Below are 25,445 nucleotides of genomic sequence, written 5' to 3' on the forward strand. Positions count from 1 at the left end.
TTAACACACACACCTTCCTGAATGCTCATGTGTAATAAGTGACGTTTAACTCACATCCCCTCAGCTTGTTCTGAAAGAAATAATGATCCCTGGCTTATTGTGAATGTGCTTAATACATGTAAATAAAATGCTTTTTGGTTAAACATTCTGATGCATCAACCCCACATTCTTCAACAAACTAACAAGACTGACTGTGGTGCTGACTGTGGTGCTGAATAATGTTCATTGGAAAATCTTGGTGGATGCAAGTGTTTGAAAATGGTAACTACTAATGAGCATTGATGGATGATGATGTATCATTTCGGTGTTTGATGGTGTTTGTTGGGGAATATTGGCATTTAAAGGCCTTTGTAGTGGAATGCTGGTGATAAATAGGGTGATATGGTGAGTGTTGAAAGTCAATAGTGGAATTGGGAATGTGGGTGTTTAATAATGTTTCATAGTGTAGGAAAATTCAGGAGGTTGAAAAAGGAATATTGGTAGACAGTGTCTTGGAAACACACTATAGGTTGCTAGGAAATGCAGGTGTTTCAATGAGAATATTGGGGAATATTAGTAATTTAAGGGGGAATATTGGGGAATATTAGGTTTAAAGAGGAATATTTGCAAATGTTGTTGTTTAAAGGGAAAATTGGTTAATGTTGGTATTTTAAGGAGAATACTGGGGAATGTTGGTAACCCAGCCATTAGGGTTGCACAAGCCAGTGCACAATTAGTGCTGGTCCCAACCCCGGATAAATAGGGAGGGTTGTGTTATGAAGGGCATCCAGTTTAAAACATGTGCCATGTCAAATATGCGGATCACAAATCAGAATTTCATACCGAATTGGCCGAGGCCCGGGTTACCAACGACCGCCACAGGTATTGTTAGCCAACACGGTACCGGTGGAAATTGGGCTACTGTTGTCCGAAGAAGGAGAAGGAGAGGAGGAAGACGTCTACAGAGATGGCAGGGAAAGGAGAAGTGGAGGATAGTGGAGGTTCAGGTTAGTACATTAAATGTTGGTACTATGACTGGTAAAGGGAGAGAGATAGTTGATATGATGGAGAGGAGAAAGGTAGATATGTTGTGTGTTCAGGAAACCAAGTGGAAATGGAGTAATGCCAGGAACATTGGAGGTGGGTTTAAACCATCATGGTGTGGCTGGAAAGAGGAATGGTGTAGGGGTGATTCTGAAGGAAGAGTACAGTAAGAGTGTAGTGGAGGTGAAGAGAGTTTCTGATAGGGTGATGAACGTGAAGCTGGAAGTTAAAGGGGTGATGATAAATGTCATCAGTGCCTATGCTCCACAAGAGGGTTGTGAAATGGAGAAGAAGGAAAAGTTCTGGAGTGAATTAGATGAAGTGGTAGAAGGCGTACCTAGGAATGAAAGATTGCTGATTGGGGCAGATTTCAATGGGCATGTAGGTGAAGGGAACAGAGGTGATGAGGAGGAAATGGGTAGGTATGGCTTTAAGGAGAGGAATGTGGAAAAACAGATGGTGGTAGATTTAGCTAAAAGGATGGAAATGGTTGTTTTGAATATGTATATTAAAAAGAAGGAGGATCATAGGGTGACGTATAAGAGTGGAGGAAGGTGCACACAGGTGGACTATGTTCTATGTAGGAGATGCCACCTGAAGGAGATTGGAGACTGTAAGGTGTTGGTGGTGGACAGTGTAGCTAGACAGCATCGGATGGTGGTCTGTAAGGATGGTTTTGGAGGTAAAGAAGAAGAGGAGGAGAGTGAGGACTGAAAGAAGAATAAGATGGTGGAAACTGAAGGAGGAAGACTGTAGTGAGAGATTCAGGAAAGAGGTCAGACAGAGGCTCGGTGGTGGTGAAGAGGTGCTGGATGATTGGGCAACTACTGCAGGAGTGATAAGGGAGACAGCTAGAAAGGTACTTGGTGTGACATTTGGAAATAGAAAGGAAGACAGAGAGACGTGGTGATGGAATGAGGAAGTGCAAGTCAAGTCAAGTCAACAGCCTTTATTGTCATTTCAACTATAAATATATAGCTGACTCAGTACACAGTGAAATGAAACAACATTCCTCCAGAACCCTGGTGGTACATAAACAACACAAAGCTACACAACAGAAAACACAGAGCTAAGGACTAGTAAGTGCCCTCGCCATATAAAGTGCATCATGTGCAACCTGGTGCAAACAGTACAAGACATACAGTGCAAAGACAACACTAGACAGTGTAGGACAAATACACAAAACATATATAGCGCCGGCAGTAAAACTGCTGTATATTTCACATTGCGGTGTGTAAAAAATAACTGAGTACAGGAGTGAACATAATTAAACAAAAATGTAAACAAGATGGTTTGTGCAAAAAAACAATAGCAGCAGTAAAAAAAAGATGTGCAAAAACAGCATGTAAACAGTTTGTAGTAATAAGGTGAGGAAAGCATTAGGAGAAAGAGGTTGGAGAAACAGAATAGGGATCAACAGAGAGATAAGAAAAGAAAGCAGCAGTACAAGGAGATGCGGCAGCAGGTAAAGAGGGATGTGGCAAAAGTCAAGGAAAAGGCATATGAGGAGCTGTATGAGAGGTTGGACACTAAGGCAGGAGAAAAGGATTTGTACCAATTGGCCAGGCAGAGGGACCGAGCTGGGAAGGATGTGCTGCAAGTTAGAGCAATAAAGGATGGAGATGGAAATGTGTTGACTGGTGAGGAGAGTTTGTTGGGAAGATCGAGGGAGTATTTTAAGCAGCTGATAAATGAAGAAAATGAGAGGAAGAGAAGGTTGGATGGTGTGGAGATGGTAAAGCAGGAAGTGGACAGGATTAGTAAGGAGGAAGTGAGAGCAGCGATTAAGGGGATGAAAAGTGGAAAGTCGGTTGGACCAGATGACATACCGGTAGAAGCATGGAGATATTTAGGAGAGATTGTTCAACAAGTTTTTGGAAGGTGAGAGGATGCCTGAGGAATGGAGAAGGAGTGTGCTGGTATCGATCTTTAATAATAAGGGAGATGTGCAGACCTGCAGTAACTACAGGGGGATTAAATTGATCAGTCACACCATGAAGTTATGGGAAAGAGTAGTGGAAACCAGGCTGAGAGAAGAGGTGACCAACTGTAAGCAACAGTATGGTTTCCATGCTGTGGAAGAGCACCACAGACGCATTATTTGCTTTGAGAATGTTGATCGAGAAGTATTGTGTGTTTGTGGATCTAAAAAAAGCATACGACAGGGTGCCGAGAGAGGAGTTGTGTTATTGTATGAGGAAGTCTAGTGTGCCAGAGAAGTATGTGGAAGAGTGAGAAGAAATGTGCAGTAGGAACGACAGACTGGTTTAAGGTGGAGGTTGGACTGCATCAAGGATCGGCTCTGAGCCCTCCGTGGACTTCGATGTTTGCGGATGATATTGTGATTTGTGGTGAGAGTAGGGAGCAGGTTGAAAAGAGCCTGAATAGGTGGGGGTAAACACTAAGGAGGAGGAATAGATGGATGAGTTTAGGTACCTGGGGTCAACAGTGCAAAGTAATGGAGAGTGTGTTAGAGAAGTGAAGAAAAGAGTGCAGGCAGGGTGGAGTGGGTGAAGAAGAGTGATAGCAGGAGTGATTTGTGATAGAAGAGTATCTGCAAGAGTGAAAGGGAAAGTTTATAGGACTGTGGTGAGACCTGCGATGTTGTCTGGTTTAGAGACAGTGGCATTGAGTAAAAGACAGGAGGTGAAGCTGGAGGTAGCAGAGCTGAAGATGTTGAGGTTTTCGTTGGGAGTGACAACGATGGACAGGTTTAGAAATTAGTATTAGAGGGACAGCGCATGTGGGACGTTTTGTAGACTAGGTGAGGGAGGCAAGATTGAGATGGTTTGGACATGTGCAGAGAAGGGACATGGGGTACATCAGTAGGAGAATGCTGAGGATGGAGCCACCAGGAAGGAGGAAAAGAGGAAGACCAAGGAGGAGGTTTGGGAAAGAGGGAATGTGGTGAGGGAAGACATGCAGGTAGTTGGTTTAAAAGAGGCAGATGTAGAGGACAGGGTGGTATGGAGACAGATGATCCTCTGTGGTGACCCCTAATGGGAGCAGGAATGCTGGGGTAATAATGTGTTATTGTTTTATAGTGCTTGCAGAGGAATGCTGGTGTTTGAAGGGGAATACTGGTATTTATTGGTGTTTCTCTGGTAACTTTTAGTAAATACAATTTCAGATAGTCACATCACAGCTTATGTATTGGACATTATAACTTAGAGCTCTCTTAATGTACATCTGGGTCATATGGCTTTAATTGGACACAGTGCTAGAATATGGCATTTGTACTGTATATATCATCTTATTGGCATGCTTCCAAGCACACTGCATTGCTTCAGACATCGAAATGCCTAAACAGCAAAATCCCTGTAATGGTCTCAGCAGGTGGGAGTTCACATTGAAAAAAAAAACCTTTCACACTGACTCTTCACACATCGAAGCCTCATAAAATGTATAATCGCACAATAAAATGGCCCACTTGCATCGTCACTGAAAGCCAACAGTTTAGTTTCACACATGCTGTCCCTCAGTGAGTCAGTAAAACGCGCATGGGTGTGATTTCACGTCGAGAAGAGACTGCATAATGTCTATAACCGCTGCGCTACTTTTCCACCACTTCTCCACTTACTTCACTAGAGTCCTATTGGCAGGTCGTCATTTGGTCAGCACTAGCTTCACACATACCCGCTGGACTCACACACACACACTCCCTAGTGATACACCACACCTTAAAAACAGGGGTGAAGCTATAAACTTGTCTATGATTGCTTGGACTCTCCTCTGAAAAGTCTTTCATAAAGAGAATAGGAAGAGGGGTTTTTTTCCTCCCTCGTGGTAGCAAAGCACCATGGTAAATGTCATCGCTAGCAACAAGGGAACAGAATGATTTATATTAGAACATTGTGGATGGAACTGTAACAGAACGCAGCCCATTTCATACCAAATTGTATTCAGACAGTCATAACTAAGCAATTAGCAATACCAACGCTGTTCATTTACTATGAGACACAAGTCTAATCTAGACTGCTGGACTAACTAACAAAGAAAAAAAAACTGAAATGGAAGCTGGATGGGTTTCATGGTTAATCACTTACAAAAACTCTTTCAATTCAAGCAGCACATAACAGTAAGTAGGTTATTTATTTCTGCACCATTATCAGGAGCAAAATAAAAACGTTTGTAATCAGCCTGTTGGAAAAAAATACAGCCTTGATGAATCTCTACAAGCAACTGTTTTTTTTAGTACACAGCTATTCTGTGTTGTGTCCTGCAGCTTTTTATTAAATAACTACAAAATACCCCTTAGCGAATTTGCTGAAAAAAAAAAAAAGAAACGCTCTAGGGAAAAATGATCTGAAATTGTGAGTCAAGTGTTAATTCAGGTTGCATTAACATCATGGATGTTTCTATAGTTTTAGGGTCACATTCCAAGTCACAATCAGCTTTTAACCTAGCGGTGATGTACACTGCAGTATATTGACAAAAGTATTTGGACAACCGGACTTTTCCAGCCAAATGAAGTTCTTCTTGACAAACTTGGAAGTGTGCAATTGTATAAGATGTCTTTGATTACCGTAGCATGAAATGTCCCCTTCATTAGGAGTAGTAGACCTAAACTTGTTTCAGCAGGTCCACAAATCAAGCTCCTTGAAGATTTGGCTTCCATGGATTGGAGTGGAAGATCTTGCATGGCCCGCTACTGACCTCTAATTTTAAGTAGAAACTTAACCCTATTGAACACCTTTGGGATGCATTGGAACTAACACAGGTAGGTAGGTGAGCTGACCCAGGCCTTCTTAGCTCACCTACATCAGTACCTACACCCTTGTAGCTGAATGAGCACAAATCTTCACACTTAAAAATCTATTGGCTCATTTTCGCAGAAGAATAAAGCTTAATATACTAGCAAATGGGGACTAATTGTGGAATGAGATGTTCAAAAAGCACAGGTTTGTTGATGTAGTTTATGTTAGCACACCTAGCTACACTCTGGATTGGATTAGTGTGGTAAGTTGAGGTAAAACAGGTAGACAGCCTCACCTGTGCTGCTGCTTTTAATTGTTGTGGCGTGAGGATTCGGACCGCCGCTGCCGCTGCTCATTGCTGGTTCACTTTCTGAGCTGTTGAGCTGCTTGACCCTGCGCAGGTGCGATTTGCCGTTGTAGTGCGTCTGAACCTGAGCGGCCGAGTTTAGCTGGATGTTACACACCTCGCACAATGAGTACAGGAGCTTCTTTCTCTCCTGGGTGGAAATGTCTGCCATTCCGTCCTTCAGCTCTGTGACAGGAAAGTATGGAGGGCTGTTCTCCATCAGCTGTGCTGGGCTCAGGGGAGTCTTCATGCCTGAGATGGTATTAAAAAAAATTAATCAGGGGCATGAAAAAAGAGCAGGAAATGTCCAAAAATTTACTGCGTCAGCTGACTTCCTAATGCACACAGGTAGAAACTAGGAGAGTCCTGAAATACTGAAGCCTAGTGAGGGTGGAGGTCTGGAATTTGTGTGTGTGTGTGTGTGTGTGTGTGTGTGTGTGTGTGTGTGGTTGCTCGGTGCCCTGCCTATGTTCCTCCCTATGGTTTTAGAAGCGTCCGCAGAGCCGTGACCTCCAGCAGCCATCTGTCACTTTTATAAAAAAAAAGCACACTCGCATGGGGAAAAATTGAGTAAGACAGAGATTCCTTAGGCTCTGAGGATAGCATATATTATTTATTTCTTTAGATTATTATTAGTACTAATAGTAGTATTATATTATATATATCTCTCTTGTAGTTGACAAAAAAAAATATATCTTCGCTTATTGTATTGTAGAGGAATCAGAAAATGCAATTCCTATATATATTATATTAAAATTTAATATTAATGAATAATAATGATAATATACTCAGTAAGGAAGGTAGTCATTTACACTAAAAAGTACAAGAACTGTGAATGTACAAAGAACCACATTAAGCACGCTCTCTAAAAATTCGTTTGAGTCTCTATTGCTTGAAGCTGTCAATCATAAGCTCATTAGCCAATGAGAATAAAGTGCATTTAAGCCCCACCCCATGAGAGAATAGCACAAATCTAAACAAAACTTTTTGAAAATGAAAACTTAGGCAGGGCATTCATTGACCATAAACCATGAAATGAAACTTTTATTTTGTTTATTGCTTTCATTTATTCTTTATCACAGTATATTTTTGTTCATTTCTGAAAAAAAAATGTTTATTCAATTCCATTAAACTGGTTCCTTAGATGTTTGTATTTCTCACAAGTTCAACTATTGTACAGTGCCTGTCAAAAAAATGTAGTACATACATGTGTCTCCTTTTGTTTCTATGCAACAACATTGATAAGAAAAAAAAGCAAACAAGAATTGGACAGTGAATGACTGAAAGAAAGTTCTGTGGAAAAACAAGTCCAAAGTGGACATTTTGGCTCTAACAGAAGAACTTGTGTAAGACAGAGAACAGGAGAGAATGGTTTGGTGTTGATTTATTACCAGGGAATTTTGGAGACTTATTCTGGTTAAAAGGAATACCAACATGGATACCGTTCCATACTTTCACACCTTGCAATTCCATCTGGACCGCAGCTCATTGGAACCCAATTCACCATACAACAAGACCTGAAGCATACATTCATGCTCTATAAGTGTTATAGAATGGCCTGCCCAGTCACTGCACCTAAATCCTGAACTGCTCTGGGGTGAACTGGATCACAAGGTCAGAAAGAAATCTGCAACCAGTAAAGAAGACCGTTGGCAAGTTTTACAAGAGGAATGTAGTGAGTAGTAAGTAAGAAAATATTTTTTGTAGAAAATAAAATGTAACATCTGTACATTTATATATTTGTTTGCACATATTAAATCTTCAAATCATTAAATTACCTCATTTGTTGCATAGAAACAAAAGGAACATGCACATGTTTCTCAAAAACCATTAACAGTCTTGGTGTTTCCAAACTTTTGGCAGGTCATATATATTTTTTAGGATAAAAATGTTAAATGTATGTTGTCATTTAAAGATATAATAAAACAAATAATAAATGAAAATAAATATGTTAATCATAATATGAACCTGTATTTGAATTATACTTTGCACTGCTTTCAGAGCTGAAGAGAGAAATCAACACATTCTGGTGGATCAGAGTTGAGATTCCAACAGTGGCAGGATATAAACAGTTTACCCATATTACTGTCAGAAAGTGTTACTCTTGAATGAAAATGTTGTGGCCTACTGAATGAAATGTGATTAGTTTTCCATTACTGGGCCTCAGAAACATCACAAATGACAAGAAAGGTCAGACAGTGATTAATCCCGCTCGTCCTCCTGCACCAGCTGCGTGACAGAGCAGCAGTCATGGCACTTTGCTAAGATGAGGAATAGGTTACTGGGATTTACATAAGCCTCTCTGGTCTGAAAGCTGCAAGGAAGGAAGTAAAGTGTGGACGTGCCGGGTTGAAGATGAGCGCTGACACGACGCTTGTGCAGAATGCCATGTGATATCCAAGCTGTGGAAGTACTCCGGCTGAGTCAGCGACACTCCGGGGAAAAGCCTGTGAACGTGATATTTAATAGTATGTGTAAGGAAGAGAGTGAGTGTGAATGTGTAATTGTGTGATCGAAAAGGTCAAGATGTCAGAAAGAGTGGAGGTCTTGTGTGTGGACATGATGATGTTTCTGTGGCCATGTCATTTATGCTTAATAATCCCACACACACACACACACACACACACACACACACACACACACACACACACACACACACACACTCTCTCTCACACACAAATAATCCATGTGAGCAGCTGCGATCTTGAAACCGCCTGCAAAAAATTCCTTTAACTTCCTAAGCTCTTTTTAGTCCTTGGACTTCTGTAGAAGCTAATATTAAGACAGGAGAAAGGAGAATCTGTAACCATAAGAAAAATAAATTCTTCAATTTCTTACTCTGTATTATGGGTGCCTCTAACCCCTAACTGTTATTTAAGTTCCTGGCTTGCCCTACTTTACTGTGGAAATGAGGATGGAGCTAAACGCTGAGCAGCTGCAGTACATTATAGGAGTTGTTTTGCCTTTTGCAGAATGAAAGTGCAGCACTGACTCTAAGGGGTGTTTGTGCGTCACATCTATTATACCATCGGGCCATGACACAATAGGGGTCTCTTAAATCAGAAAAAAAAGAGGCAGGACGGCTATGTAAATATATTGAAAGATGAGCTTTGGGTGTACAACAGAGGTAATAGTGTGTACAGTGGAAGTTATAAGGTCTACAGTAAGAATAATGGAGTGTACAGTGGAAGCAATGGGGTCTAAAGGGGTAACAGTGTTTACAATGTGGTACATAAAATCTACTCTATGATGTGTGTATTGGAGGATCAGTGTCAAGTAAGTCTACAGCCAAAACACTTAAAAAATCAATAAATCAATGATAGCCAAAGAGCCTAACCTGCCAACTTTTCTGTAAGCGCAAGCACTTTCTTTCTTTTACTGTTCATTTCTATTTTTTTTTTATTCTCTTGAACAGAATAGAACAGCTACCCTCATCCACACACAAAAATATAGCAGCATTCCCCTCTAAACACTCAACGAAAAACATTCTTCATTAAAACACACATTCTCTAACAAACAACATTTTCCTCAAACATAACATTATATAATAAACACCAGCATTTATCATATATCAAACACCAATATTCTTAATCAAACAAACATTCTCCATCAAACACCAACATTATCCAAATTTTCTAATAAACACCAACATTCTTCAACAAACACCAATATTTTCTATTAAACACCAACACTTCAACAAACACCAACATTTACTATTAAACACCAACATTCTTAATCAAACAAATATTTTCCAAAAACCAACATTCTCCATCAAACACCAACATTATCCAAATTTTCTAATAAACACCAACATTCTTCAACAAACACCAATATTTTCTATTAAACACCAACACTTCAACAAACACCAACATTTACTATTAAACACCAACATTCTTAATCAAACAAATATTTTCCAAAAACCAACATTCTCCATCAAACACCAACATTATCCAAATTTTTTAATAAACACCAACATTCTTCAACAAACAGCAACATTTACTATCAAACACCAATATTCCTAATCTAACACCTATTTTCCAAAAAACAACATTCTCTGTTAAACACCAAGGTTTTACACCAAATAAAAAAATCCCCATCAAAAATCAACAGCAAAAACCAACTTACTCCATCAAACACAAACATTTTCAAAACACCAACATTTTCCATCAAACACCAGCATTCTTCAATCACAAATTTTCTCCACATACCAACATTTTCCACCAAACATTCAACAAATACCAACATTCTACATTTTTTCTTCAAACACAAACATTCTTCATCAAACTTCAACTTATCAAACACAAATATTTTCCACCAAACATTCAACAAACACCAAACTTTTCCACCAAACACAAACATCCTCCATTAATTACCAATGGTGTTAATCAAACATAAACTATTCAACAACACTTAAACAGCAGCAGTCCACAAAACAACTAACAGAAAAATTCCAGAAAAGTCTCTACCAAACACCAGGAAATCAAGTTTAATCTAAGACTCAATAGAGGAAACAAAAACACAATTTAGAAACAGAATTAAATACTACATAAAGTATTAATTGTTTGTATTGTTAGTGTGTAAAAGTAGCGTACACTGTACCTTACACTCTCATTATATTATAGCAGGTGAACTGGTGGGAGTTGATTGCTGTATTATTCATTTAATTAGTTTGCCTAATAAACAACACTAGTATTTAAACCCCCTAATTAGTCTAACGTGCTAATGGTTAACGGAAACAAGTTTTGAGGACCTCGCCTGTTTTTGCCAAATACCTAATTTAGTGGCATCTGAGTGTAAAAGCTGCTTTAAAGGTCATCAGAAATGAGTAATTAATGTTGTCTTTCCAAAGAGTTGGTTTTTTTGTACTTTTTTGCTTAATGACCTCGGTAGGATTAATGTGCTCGTTAGCAAATCGCTCCTCTGCCCTTGATATTTAAAATATCCACAACCTTATAAAGGCATGATACAGTAATTCAAACCATCATTAACCAAAGCAGGGTGGAAGATAAAGATTCAGAGACAATAAAGACAGTCGAGTGTAGGGGTCAAATGTTAATGGAAAATGTAATGAATTAGGGGACTGAGAGTTGTGAGTGTCCCAGTGTTTCATTTCTGACAAGCTAATGCCAGCACACATGACCCTCAGCCTGGTGTCCCGGAGCCACCTCAGATTGTTGCCTCAATTAGTATGAGTAAGGCTAAGTAAGTCTTGGCATGCAATACTAGATTTAACTTTTTTTTTTTTTTTTTTTTAAGAGTGCATTTGCAGATTATATGCTGCATTGTATTGTGACATTCACAATTTACAGTTTTTCCCAGTTGCTTTGCAGCGTTTCTCGAATCATCCTTAATATTTGTAAACCAATAAGTGCATTTCTCAAAACACTTTGTACAAACAGCACAATACATTGGATTTCTTGCAAAAGCCTAAACTTTTCTCAAAATCCTTAGTTTATCTCTTAAAGGTAAATATTTGTGTCAATGAACATCTCATTCCCATCAAAATTACAAATCCCTTCATCATGGTTCACAAACAAGATCGTCAAAATGTTTAATCATGTTGTCAGTATGACGCTGATTTCTTGATATAAACTATGGTTTTGATCACAATGATTGAAAAAGCACAAAATTGAATTTCTTTTGTTTTTGAATTTCAGCAGCACAAATTCATTTATTTGATTTATATTGATTGCAAGAGACCAGACAGGATTCACACTTTTACTGTACAAGTGTTCGTTTGTTTCTTAGTTGTTCATCCATTTTCATGTTTTGCTCTGTCTGTGTTCACTCTCATACTGAAAGTTCACAAGATTCACCTTTGACCTGTTTTAGAGAACTGGGTGATCATTGGTTGATCTGATGCCGTTCACTCGCCTTCAATAGTGACATTTGAGATTCATCTGCACAATTCATTAATTCAACACATTTACAAAAAAGTTTAATAGAAATTTTAAATGACAGATTCTGACAACTGGTTTAACTATTTTGCATTCAATGACGTATACAGTGAACTGATGCTGAGATGTTTTGGGGGTTAAAACTATTCAGGTGAAACCAGTATAATATATTTTAAACAACATGAACATAAACAACTGATACTGTAGGAAACACCAGACACTTAAACACAATCCATTAAATGATGTACAAAAGCGTTCGCAATTTGATCAAAGCAACAAGAAATGTTCTTATAATGAGCACAAATTACTAAATGATGTGGAGGTTGAAAAAGTAGTTTGGAGAATTTCATTTCTGATCTGAGAAACGCTCGAAAGCAATTGAGAAAAACTGTATGAAAATGAGCATAAAAACAGCGCAGATGGGAAAAAAAATACAGAATTCCTGGGAAATCTGGGTAATGATTTGCAATATTAAGTGTTGGACCTTTACGTATCGTTACAGAAAGTGCTATTGTCGAGAAAAAAAACCCGTATCCATTTGATTTTTTTTTTATTATTCTTTACCTTTTTCTATTTACCTTTGAATGTAGCTGTATAATTTACATATATGGCATTTTGGCAGATGCCCTCATCCAAAGCCACTTATAATTATCTCCTTTATAAAAACAACCAATTGAGGGTTAAGGGCTTTGTATCAAAAGTCCAACAATGGCAGTTTGGTGGTGTTGGGATTTGAATTTTCAACCGTCTGATCAGAAGTCCAACACCCAATAAATGACAGAGTTTTTTTACTTTTGATAAACCAGTTAATCAATAATGGAAGAATAGTTTGATCCAGAAGATTGAATGGAAAGTAATGAAAGTAAAATGAAATGAAACTGAAGAGTATTAAACAATTCGACAGAAGTTGTCATATGTACAGCAAACTGTTTGTTACACCATACAATGAAATTCTTACTCCATATATGAATAGTAAGAAAGACAAGACATAAATTACAAGTTTATAAGTACATTGTGTTTAAAATGAAGATTGCAATGAAACTAGCAAACGAAACAATTCAAATATACAATATACTGCTTTGTATTTAAATCAATATAATTTTAAAACCTGTATTTTTTTTTTTAAAATAAATGGTCCATTTTTTTCTCATTTGAGACAGTACTTGGTTGGTAAAAGTGCATTTCTTGATACCTAAATATTTAATTAAATTCATTTGTATTTATTTAGTGATTTTAACAGCTACACTGGTTATAAGGTTTTAAAAGGATGTGTACGTTCAGTGCCAATAAGTTTAATTTATTGTAAGTTGTCCCTAATAAGTGAGCCGGTGGCGACTGTTTTAAGGTAAAAAACTCCCCGATGTTGGTACAAGAAAGAAACCTTGAGAGGAACCAGACTCAAAAGGGAACCCATCCTCATCCGGGTGACACCATTATAATTCCATTGTTGTTGAGGTGTGTAGTGATGTAATATTCTGTGTATAGATACACAATGTTTAAGTACTCAGAATTGAAATACACTAATTTCCCGCGGTTCGAATCTGGCGCCCCTGGTTGGTTTATCGCGGAATTGCATTTGCCACCTAACTAATTAGTTTGGCTAATTTTCTCGGTCTCTCGCGGACAGCACGATAGACCAAAAAACTTATAGAGAATTGTTTTTATGGAGTTTTTTGTTGAAATAATAATTTATTAATAAAAATATAATTATTGGTTATAAAATCAAGTAAAATGTCAATACAGTACAGTACTGTATACATAAAATAGCATTTTGTGGGGTGGCGTCCGTTCGCGGTTTTGGAATGTAACCACCGTGATAAACGTATTTTTCAGTCTGGGCCACTGACTTGTACATGCATGTGAAGATAAGATCTCTCTAGCATTATCACATTTTATGAAACTTATGCCTACAAAAACTCTGATGTGAGGTCAAATATTTGTATCATATTGAAAATACAACAGTGTGATCGGGTTGTTTCTATGCAAAATGCCTTGCCTGTGTTTCTATCAAGCGTTTATGTCAAACCAGGGCTTTTAATGTTGCAGGTATAAAAATAGATGCTAGTGTGGTGGTACTAAACACACTACTAAGTGGCTAGTGTGTCCTATTATTGATAGGCGACGCATGTGTCTCGGGTCGGGTCAAAAACCGTTAATCAAGATGGCAGATAACAGTGTTAGTGTTTGAATGCAACAGCGTGTGGTGATAAAGTTTCTTGTGAACAAAGGTGTAAAATGCAGAAATCTACAGAAGATTTTAAACACAGTACAGTGATGAGATGCTTAGCTGCAGTAAGACATTTCAATAGTGTACAAGTTTTAAAGATGGCTGTCAGTGGCGATCCCTGTCGTGGTGGTTTCCTGATGATGAAGTGAAGCAGGCTTTCCTAGGAAGGTTCAGGCATACTGACACATCTTTCGATGCCTTATCTTTCCAGGCATTAGTTAAACTCTGGGATAAGTGTATAATTGTAGCAGGGGAGTATGTTAAAAAAAATAAATGCCGTTTCTGCTCCTTGAAAATTGTTTTTATTTTATGAACTCAAAAATCCTGGTTTGACTTGAACATCCCTCATATATTTAAACCATAAAGCTCATCTGCTGTAACAGATTGAATTATTCAGGGGAAAACGTCATCTGTGAAATAATATCTGTCATTTATACAACCATTAACTTCTCTGCTCTCAATTCCACCCTCTTAAATGAACTTCATCTACAGGAAGTAATCAAGACCTCACAGGTTAATCCAGCTCCATCTGGACTCGTGAAATTATTGAGAAGGCCTCTGAGAGAGAGAGAGAGAGAGAGAGAGAGAGAGAGAGAGAGAGAGAGAGAGAGAGATTGTTTACACTCGTCACCTTGCTCTTGTCATTTGTTATTACACCGTTATTTCACTACACCACTATTTCATTACTTTGTGATATGATCATCTCTGTGTTAAACAGAAAACAGAGCTGCTTAGACTCTACATAGACAAAACTATTGGGACACCTGACTTAACCAACCATTTAAACAGAGTTAAAGGCACACAATTGTCTTTGGTTGCATGAACTTTACCCCTCACTTGAACTAGGAGACCCAAACCTGTTCCAATATGACAATACCCCTGCGCACAAAACCAGCTTTATATGGGTTGGAGTGGAAGATCTTGAGTGACCTGTTACAGAGTTCAGGCCTCAACTCTACTGAACACATTTAGTATAAATGCAAACTCTGACTGCACCCCAGGCCTCCTCACCTCACCAACCTCAGTACCTGACTTTATTAACACCCGTGCATCAATAAACACAAATCTCCACACTTTAAAATCTAGTGGAACATCTTCCCAAAAGAGTGGAGGTCATCAGAACCGCAAACGTAGAATGGGATGTTTAAAAAGCACATAGTAATCTTATGTCCAGTTCTCCATTTACTTTGGTCCATATCCTGTATGTACAATTAATACCGACAATGAAATGATGAACTGTAAATACAACATTCAAACTGACTCATTAAAATAGACCAGCAAGATCATTAGAGCCGTCTGTATTTAAAAGGTGGATACTGCTGTATAATATTTGAAGCAAAGTGAGTCATGAAGTCTCATTATTTAGTTTTTTCTGCCAAGGGCACTTTTGTTCCTGCAGGAAAAAGTGGCCAGGGCTGTGCAAACTCCTCTATTATTGGCGGGATAAAAAACACAAAATGGCAGGGATGGATGGACAGATGGACAGACAGACAGTTCTCAAGGAAAGATGGGCAAGTGTAAAGATCTGAGTGACTTTTGCAAGGGCAAGACAACTGGGTCAGGACATCTAAAAAGATGACCAGCCTTGTGGGATATTTTTACATTTACAGCATTTGCCAGAGACCCTTATCAAGAGGGACTTTTTAACTCATGAGTTGAGGGGCTTGCTGGGATTTAATTCACAACCATCCAATCAGAAGCCCAACAGCTTAACAATTCAGCAAGTACAATTTGGCATGTTGCAGTTAGTACCTACAAAGCATTTGTACGTCCCTGTTTCCTTTAGGTTACTGTACTACACACTCCAGTACTATCAGGCAGTACACACCATTTTATTAGCACAATACGACGGTGCAACCTACCTGACAATAAAGTAATGAAAACACAGGACAAGAGAGGAACAGCAGTGTTCTTTTCTTCAAATAGAAACTGACAGCTGTAGAAGCCTGCTGTTGGAGGTGGAGGCAGTAACGATTTATCCCTCGTGACCTCCGTTGGGGGCAAAAACAGGATCAGACAATGCAGAACGGCCCACAAGACACACCAGTTTTTAATTACTAAAAGCAGCGGTTTGGCAGCCGGAGAAGTGTGTGGGGAATATAAATAACACCAATTATTAAATAAGCATCAAGACACACAAGAGACCACAGGCGGAGAGAAAAGAAGGACAGACGGGGAGACAGTTCATCATCAAAGAAATAGCAATGCTCTTATATTAAGTGGCTTCTTTCAGTTTAACAGATTTCCGATATCCATGTATTTAGCATTAATAGTTGAATTATTTATTCTGACTGGTCAACTGGTATTGATTCATCGAAAAATGAATTTATTTTCAAAAAACGCAGTCAATAAGACACAAAAGGCCAATAATGGAACAATGTTATATGTTAGGCGCCAACCAGATGAGGACGGGTTCACTTCTGAATGTAGATTCTCTCAAGTTTTCTTCCTCATACCATCTTAGGGAGTTTTTTCCCTGCCCCTGCTGCCACTGGCTCACTCATTAGGTATAAAAATTTATCATTACAATACATATACAATAAAATTTTATAACCTCTTATCTCTGTAAAGCTGCTTCGGTACAGTGTCCATTGTTAAAAGAGATCTACAAATAAAACTGATTTGAATTGTATATAATGTAGGGGATAAAAGAAACTTTCTCGTGGATGTTCCACAACATTAAATGCAGCTATAAACTGTTAATAATAAATGCATGTGTCGTTTATTATTAAAGTATAATATAATAGGAGGAATATAACATTCTGTGGTAGGAAAATAATCAACTCCCTACAACCTTACAACTAAAACACTCTCAGCACCAGATGGTCCTTCCCTCTGTGCTAATGTCTTTCTCTGGAAGCTCAGTGCAGAATCAGGATACGTAAAAGGCCAAACACTTGACTCGCATAATCTTTTCCAACAAAATCCTATTCAATGCAATGCGATACAATGGAAAAAAGATATGATGCTCTGCAATTTAATATGGTTTTAATTCTTTGGTTCAGACAGACAGCAAATCATCAATTTTGCCTTGTGACTTCTAACGCATGGCCCTTTCACCAACACGCCTTTGTAGTGCAAAGAGAAAAAGAAAAAACTTTTGATAAAACCAGACGTTCATTCGGTAAATTTGATCAATTTATTTTATTAAAAGTTTTCAAATATGCTGATTGTTTTCACTGAGATGTTGTATGGTTTAGAGACAGTGGCCAGTGTTGGGGAACGTTACTTTTAAAAGTAACGCGTTACTCCCCAAAAAAGTAACTAATTGCGTTACTTAGTTACTTTTAATGGAAAGTAATGCGTAATATTACTTTTGCGCTACTTTTTCTTACCTGGCTAAGGCTTGATCTCTTTCAGGCCTTACAGGTGTAACAGGTGAGAAGTTCTTGTACTAGTGTTTAATGCAGTAATGCACGGGTGGCCAACCCGAGGCTCGCGAGGTTGGCTGGTTTCATGCGGCTCTTACGTTCATATCGAAGTTTGTGTTTGTTTGTTTTTAATGTGCGTGTTCGCTTCGCTTAAGATCAATACAGTAGATGATCTCGCCCCTACTGGGAAACCTTGCGGTATATTCATCTCACGCACATGCGCATTTGACGAAAATACCGTATTGAACTCAAGCGAACACGCACATAAAAAAAAAAAAACAACACAAACAAAGTCTGTGTTTTCTGTCATTATGGTTGGTGTGTGACATTTACAATAAATCTGGCTGAACAGTGTGTGTGTGTGTGTGTGTGTGTGCGCGTGCGTGTGTGCGCGCGCGCGTGTGTGTGAGAGAGGAAGGGATGGGTAATGTTCATGTGTGCCCATGTGTATGATGTGGCTCGGGTTAGGGTTAGTAACTGAAAATCTACTGAAAATCTATTTACTAAATATTAATTTACTGAAATCAAGCCTTTGTTGTTTATCTTGAGTTGCGGTGCAGGTTTCATTCGGCTCTCTCTCTTCCACATCTGTAGTGCTGGGCTTTGCTTGCAGATGTTTTTTTAAATTTGAAGTGGTATTTTTTGCCGTTGACAAGAGCTTTTCACCAACACATAATTTACACTTAACGATTATTCCCTTCTCCTTTTCCTCGACTATTTCAAAATAATGTGAATACTTCCATCGCAGTAATGTAATGCTCTGTCCTGCCATCTCCGCTTCTGACCAGCTTCTGTTCCCACGGCTCGCACGTAGGGGGCGCGATTCTACGAGATTACGTTCATTTTAATGCAAAATAATTGAACTGAAAAGTAACTCGCATTACTTTTTTAAAAAAGTAACTCAGATATTAGTGTGTAAATTTATGAAGTAACGCGCTACTTTACTCGTTACTCCAGAAAAGTAATATTATTACGTAACGCACGTTACTTGTAACGCGTTACCCCCAACACTGACAGTGGCATTGAGTAAAAGACAGGAGGTGGAGCTGAAGGTAGCAGAGCTGAAGATGTTGAGGTTTTCGTTGGGAGTGACGACAATGGACAGGATCAGAAATGAGTTTATTAGAGGCACAGCGTATGTAGGACGTTTTGGAGACAAGTTGAGAGAGGCGAGATTGAGATGGTTTGGACATGTGCAGAGGAGGAACATGGGGTACATCAGTAGGAGAATGCTGAGGATGGAGCCACCAGGAAGGAGGAAAAGAGCAAGACCAAGGAGGATGTGGTGAGGGAAGACATGCAGGTAGTTGGTGTGAAAGAGGCAGATGTAGAGGACGGGGGGTATAGAGACAGATGATCCGCTGTGGCGACCCATAATGGGAGAGGCTGAAAGAAGAAGAAGTAGTTTTCACTACTCTTGTCCTCTCCTGTAGAAAATTATACTAATTTCAAGAGGTTTGATTATGTGCTTTGTGTGTGTGTGTGTGTGTGTGTGTGTGTGTGTGTCCGCAGGAGCCCAACAGTGTGTGTGGTGTGGTGCACACCTATGCAACATCTGGAGAAGAGCAAAGCAAATGTTGTGTTAATAAAAGAGATTATGGCATTTCTCCAACACACACACTCACACCCACACAAAGTGAGGTGAAGACCCGAATTCGGTTATTAAACCCATTTATTAACCTGAAAGTCAAACGAGAAGCCATCGTTATCAGTGTTTACCTTCCTGACCTTATAAATATCACGGCTTTTGATAGAATCAGTAGAAGAGCAGCTTATTTAACACTGTAAATGAACAGAGCAACACCTTTAAAAAGCATGCAGCAAGATCACTTCAGAAATGAATATAAAAATAAGAACTGAGGGGACTGAGGGGAGGTTAGTGGCTAGTTATAATTAGCATGTTAGAGCAATTAAGCAAAGTGTTTAACTAAAAAGCTGAGCTGAAAAGATCATCGGGGTCTCTCTTCCCTCGATCATACACATTAACATTTACAACACGCTGCATTTAAAGTGCCACTAGCATTGTTACTGACCATACACACCTTTTACTCTTCATGCTCCTGCTGTCTGGAAAAAGATACAGAAGCATTCAGACCGTGTAACAGTTTCTTCCCACAATCTATCATATAAAAATAATAATACAGTGAATATACAACAAAAAAAAGGACTACATTTACAAGTGGTGAAGGGAGATGATTGTTCTGAAGAGAGAAGTTGAGAAGTGGGAAGTTATCTGCCATATAACCAATAAACCTTTTCCCATTTTGGTTTGGTGGAAAGAGTTTCTATCTATGAAATGTGTATATACACTGGATGGATTTGTGGTTTGTGGACACCCTGACGATAAGATGTGCTTTATGAACATCCCATTCCACATTTAGTCCCCATGATTCTGCTATAATGTATTTTTAATAAATTTTAACTACCGTTATTTCCAGACTATAAGCCGCTACTTTTTTCCCCACGTTTTGAACCCCGTGGCTTAAACAACGAAGCGGCTAATTTATGAATTTTTCCTGGGTTTTTCCCGGTTTCACAAACTTCAAGCCAAAGCCTGTGTAAAGTTCATAAGTGTAGACACCTGCGGCTTATAGACAGGTGTGGCTTATTTATGTTTAAAATAAAAATCTTTGTCAAATTCAGCGGCTTATATATGGGTGCGCTTTATAGCCCGGAAATTACGGTGGGTTTTGGCGTGTGCATGTGGAGATTTGTGAGATGTAGGTGAGGAGGTCTGGGGTGCAGTCAGAGATCATCCCAAAGACGCTCAGTCAGAGCTCTGTAACAGGAGATCTTCCACTCCAAACCGTGTAAAGCATATGTTAATGGAGCTGGCTTTGTGCACAGAGGTATTGTCATGCTGGAACAGGTTTGCGTCTCCTAGTGCAAGTTATTCCTAGTTATGTAAAGATTGCTGCATTCAAGAACATCCTATACAATTGTGTGCCTCCAACAGTTTGGGGAAGAACCACATATGGCTGGAAAAGTTTGGTGTCCCAATACTGTTGTTCATATACATTTATAGTGTTTGGCAGACACCCTAATCCAGATCATCTCATTCATACAACTGAGCAGCTATGGGGTTAAGGGCCTTGATCAGGGGCCCAGGAGTGGCATGTAGATGTGACTTTGAATGCAAACTCACAACCTTCGGACACAAAGTCCAACGCTTTAACCACTAAGCAGCCAACTGTGCTTTCATTCCACTGCAAGTTGTATTCTGCATATAACAGCTCTCTCTACATATAATGAATGTCAAGTCAAGAAGCGTTTATTGTCATTTCAACCATATATATCTGACGCAGTACACAGTGAAATGAGACAACCTTCCTCCAGAACCCTGGTGCTACATACAACAACAATCACAGAAAACACAGGGCGAAGGACTAGTAAGTGTCCTTATGTGTGAAGAAAGAAAGAAAGAAAGAAAGAAAGAAAGAAAGAAAGAAAGAAAGAAAGAAAGAAAGAAAGAAAGAAAGAAAGAAAGAAAGAAAGAAAGAAAGAAAAAAAGAAAGAAAGAAAGAAAGAAAGAAAGAAAGAAAGCAAGAAAGAAAGAAAGAAAGAAAGAAAGAAAGAAAGTCATTTATTATAACATGCTCATTATCACCTTGTTATTTATTAAGATAGATTCATTCATTCATTCATTCATTTTCTTCCGCTTATCCGTAATTCGGGTCGCGGGGGCAGCAGTCTAACCAGGCCCCCGCCTTCGACTGCTGCCCAATCCTCACAGCACCGTCCCTTACGGTCCCTCCTGCAGGTGGTGAGCCCACGGGAAGTATTAAGATAGATATTCCGGTAAATTACCTGTGTGATCTAGTGGTGCAGTGAGTTATGGTCAGAAAAATGTATTTGTTAGTGTGAATGGAAAAAAATAAAAAAATAAATAAAAAAGATTCAGGAGATAAGATGGAGTCAGTGGATGCAGCTACAAAATGCAGAGTGTTTGGGGGAAATAACAAGATTATATCTGCTTAGTAAAAAAAAAAAAAAAAAACACAGCACTGCCCTCACCATACAGGTGCGATACCTTCAGCTCAGCATATTTTCTTACACATCCAGACACACACACACACACACACACACACACCCCGACGGTTCACCTACAAAAGGTCACCTATGCTTGGCGACGGTGTTTTACCGGCATTGAAAGACTTAATACTGCCTTTTTTATATTTTATCTGGTTTAGAGATTATTTTATATTTAATTAAATGCACCTTTTTTTAACCTACACAGATTTTTATTTTTTTAACAGTCTAGACCCTATTTGTCTTTTTATTTATGCAATACAATGTATTGTTATTCAGTAATACTTTATACTGAAATTATCAGTCTACAGTTTTAATAATTTAACTGATTTTTTTTTTTTATATTTGAAAGCTTTTTTTGCAAGTATTCTATCAATAAATTTATTTCTTAATTTCTACTTATTTTTATTGATTTTTTCTTTTGCACACTTTTCTAATGGGTCTTATTTCACTTATTATAGAGCAAAAGTCCATTATGGTATTATACCTAATATCTCATGCAGGTATGATAATGACACTTTCACCGTCGAGCCAAGTGCACTTCGAGCCGAACGCCCAATAATTCTTGGAAAGTGCAGACTTTTTTTTTTGATGAACGGCCAAAGAGGTGTTGATTTTTCCCTGGTTTTGGTGACTAATTCTGCATACACTGGTCTGTCTGGGAAAAATATCCCACACCATGTTTCAGTCTTAAAAAAAGTGCTTAATCCTGTTAATAACCCTGTCTTGGGTAATAAAACACCTCATAGGTGGGCAGAACAGACGGAAAAGACAGTGACACGGTCCAGATTTAACAACCACCAGAAGCAGAGAAGGTGGGAAACGTGTCCTCAGGAAGGAAGACCAGAAGCCTCCGTTAAGTTCAGCAGAGTTTCCAAACATGGCTGAATTTACAAGACGGTATAAACATGCATAAACTACGGTGTACAGTTGTTTATTCGGTGGTATTTAGATAGAATCAGGAGGAAAAAACGTCCTTAGTGGTTGGAAAGTTGGAGGTGTCTGGATAAAGGTGGGACAGGAAACGAAAGGAATCTTTTTTTCCTTTTGTCTTTTACAGTGCTAGTTTAGTTCATGAAAGCAACATTGTTCTGTTTGATTACTGGAAATATGTCCTTCCTCAGTCTCCTGTCATTTAGAGCAACATTAGTCAATTACAGGTGTCTAAATGTATCTTGTAATAAACCAAATCTCTTATTATATGTTATAAATCCAATCTAATCTTATTCCATTTAATTCATTAAAATTCAATAATGCAATAGAATATAAGATTACATTTGTCAAATTTATCCCTGTTATACATATATTTACATATGAACATTACATGCTTTACATATATTTGCATATTTTTGTCACCACTTGTCAGTTTGCACAAATGCTATTCTTTGTACTACTGGTAGATACCAAACTGCATTTCATTGCTGTGTACCTGTACTAGGCAAAGGCAATAAAGATCTGTCTATCTATCCATCCATCCATCCATCTATATCCTTTAGAAACAACCCAGAGGCAAAAGTGGCATCAAAACCTCTAAAATGATATAAGAAAGAAACTTTAAAGTTTCTTGAACTTTCTTCAAGTTATCAACTGTTCACTAATGGAGACTTGAGCGTATTAATTGCAGTCTAAAGACATCTTCATGATTACTAAGTGGTACCATCCACAGTAATCTCATGTATCTTTAGGCTGTTCATGTGGAATCTTCGTCAGCACAATGCGAGGCTTCCATTTGACTCAACCCAGAAGTGGTCAGGATCACTGATATCTTAACAGCAGAGATCCGAAGGGATACTTTACAACTATATGCCTATGAAAATTTAAACCTCTTTTCCGACAACCCTACATTTCTCAGTTTCACAGAAGTTGCTCCAGTTTCACTATGATACTTCTATTAGTTGAGGAAATATGCTTGTTATGGCTGTGGGGTATCTTATTACAGCCAAAAGGTTTCAGTATGACTAAATCATTTACATTTGCAGCATTTAGCAGACGCTCGTGTCCAGAGCGATGTACGGGTTCTTTGAGTCTAAAAATGAATAAATCTACACTGGTATGCTGGATTACAACTTAAGATAAATCAGCCTACAACTCAGTTGAGAGGTTTTAAAGTAAAGAAAACCTGGAAGGTCTTCACCTGTTGCTTGAAGACAGCCAGGGACTCCGCTGTTAAGACATCTAGGGAAAGTTTATTCCACCACCTCGGTGCCAGAACAGAGAAGAACCTTGAAGTATACTTACCTCTCATTCTGAGAGACGGTGGTTCCAGTTGAGCCGTGCTAAATCAGAGTTTTTCAACCGTTTGTATCCCATAGACCAGTTTAGTTCTCAAATTATGCTCACAGACTGGCTGGAGAGGTGAGTGTATGTGTTGGGGGGGTTGATATTGTTTTTTCAAAAGGCAAAGGGCCTAATAAATAATACAGTGTCATTTCTGTAGACTTTTTCCACAGAAGTTTTTTGCAACTTGGTTAGAACTCTTCCATGGCCCGTTACTGGGTCGAAACCCGGTGATTGGGACACTGTGGTCCACTGTAAATCTACGCTTTATTAAGATTATTAAAGCAGATCAAACAAGTGTTTTTTTATCTATACATATGCAAGAAAAAAAAGTATGAATCTGTCTAATTCAGATTTTTGAAGAAAAAGCATCATAGAATGACCCGTGTTCTAGAGAGCTAAGTAACTAATTTTGTTGGAACGTTTTTAGACTAGCTAACTAAATTTAAGCATTGTAGAAAGCCATTTGGAAACCTACCAAAACAAATGTGGTTGGTTTCCATCTTATTAAATGGAAATATCATTAAAAAAAATAGTCAGCTTTATCTAGTATTTAATTTGTAATTAAAGGATTACCAAACCAAATATAAGATTATTGAACCTTTTTCAAGCTTGAGATTAAACATTTGTAGAGAAAAACTAAATGATCTGCCAATAAAATAAGAAAACTACACATTTAAGTCTGTAATAATCTCAGAAATGTAACAATTTTTTTTTTTTTGTAAAAAATGACTTCTGCAGTATGTAATAAAATTAAATAGTTAAAATGTTTATTACTAAGGGGCTGGGCTTCTTAGCATCAGTGTTATATCTCTCTGCAAATGTCCTGACGCAATAAACACTTTTCTTCCGAATGATGATGCTTCAATTGGTATTATGATATCAGACCTGAAATGTGCTGTCTAACATGGTGTACCAAAATGCCTCACAGTTGTTCAATTTGGTTGAGATCCGATGAATGTAAAGGTCATTGTACGTGAGTTACAACATTTCAATACTCATTAAACCATTCAGTGAACTTGTATGTCCTGCAAATAGTTGGAGGAGGTTGTCCTTGGAATAAAAAACACAGATCAGGATATAAATAATGTTATTATTGGATAAGGATAATCAGTCAGATAAACTCTGGATTGATTTGAACAAGTATAGCAAAACCATGCCATGAAAATGAATAAACGGCCTACACAGAATGACAGAGATTTATATACACTTATATATGCTGATCAGATTTTATAGGATAGCTGTAACAGAGAAAAGCCAATACTGCTTTAAGTTTGTCCAAAATAACACATCTTAGAGGACCACTAATTGTACGACCAAATGCTGGACAAAAATTTGGCATAGTTCCCATCCAGATGTTATGCAGTAGCTGTTTACTAAGAAAGTGTAGACTAAGTTAAAAAAAAAAAAAAATAAATAAAATCTTGTTTTTCTCAGCACTCCATTTCCAAAATTATCTTTACTTTGGACAGCTGAAATGTTTGGCTTTTACCATCTGTCAGCAAGCGGTTACAGTCAGCCTTTCTCTCGAGACCAAATTACACGAAAATGCTCCCTCCCACTAGGACTTGCGAAAGA

General features: G+C 38.3%; 1 protein-coding gene and 1 long non-coding RNA gene across 3 annotated transcripts in view; one reads left to right on the forward strand and one right to left on the reverse strand.

The window, feature by feature from the left end:
• Positions 1-3,725, forward strand: part of LOC310723784 — a 222,307-nt gene extending 218,582 nt beyond the window's left edge. The window contains exons 2-4 of the long non-coding RNA XR_014532765.1: positions 2,534-2,676; positions 2,740-2,822; positions 3,430-3,725. This is a non-coding gene — a long non-coding RNA (uncharacterized lncRNA). The remainder of the gene's footprint in view (positions 1-2,533; positions 2,677-2,739; positions 2,823-3,429) is intronic.
• Positions 1-25,445, reverse strand: part of znf385b (zinc finger protein 385B) — a 264,689-nt gene that overhangs the window by 202,630 nt on the left and 36,614 nt on the right. For both annotated transcript variants that reach the window (XR_014532739.1, XM_083537057.1), the window contains exon 2: positions 6,016-6,318. Coding sequence is in view for 1 of the 2 variants with exons in the window: in XM_083537057.1 (XP_083393183.1) it covers positions 6,016-6,316 (301 nt within the window). In the remaining variant the exon portion in view is untranslated. The remainder of the gene's footprint in view (positions 1-6,015; positions 6,319-25,445) is intronic.

The sequence above is a fragment of the Silurus aristotelis genome (genome assembly GCF_946808225.1).
Source record: "Silurus aristotelis genome assembly, chromosome: 3".
NCBI classification, from domain to species: Eukaryota; Metazoa; Chordata; class Actinopteri; order Siluriformes; family Siluridae; genus Silurus; species Silurus aristotelis.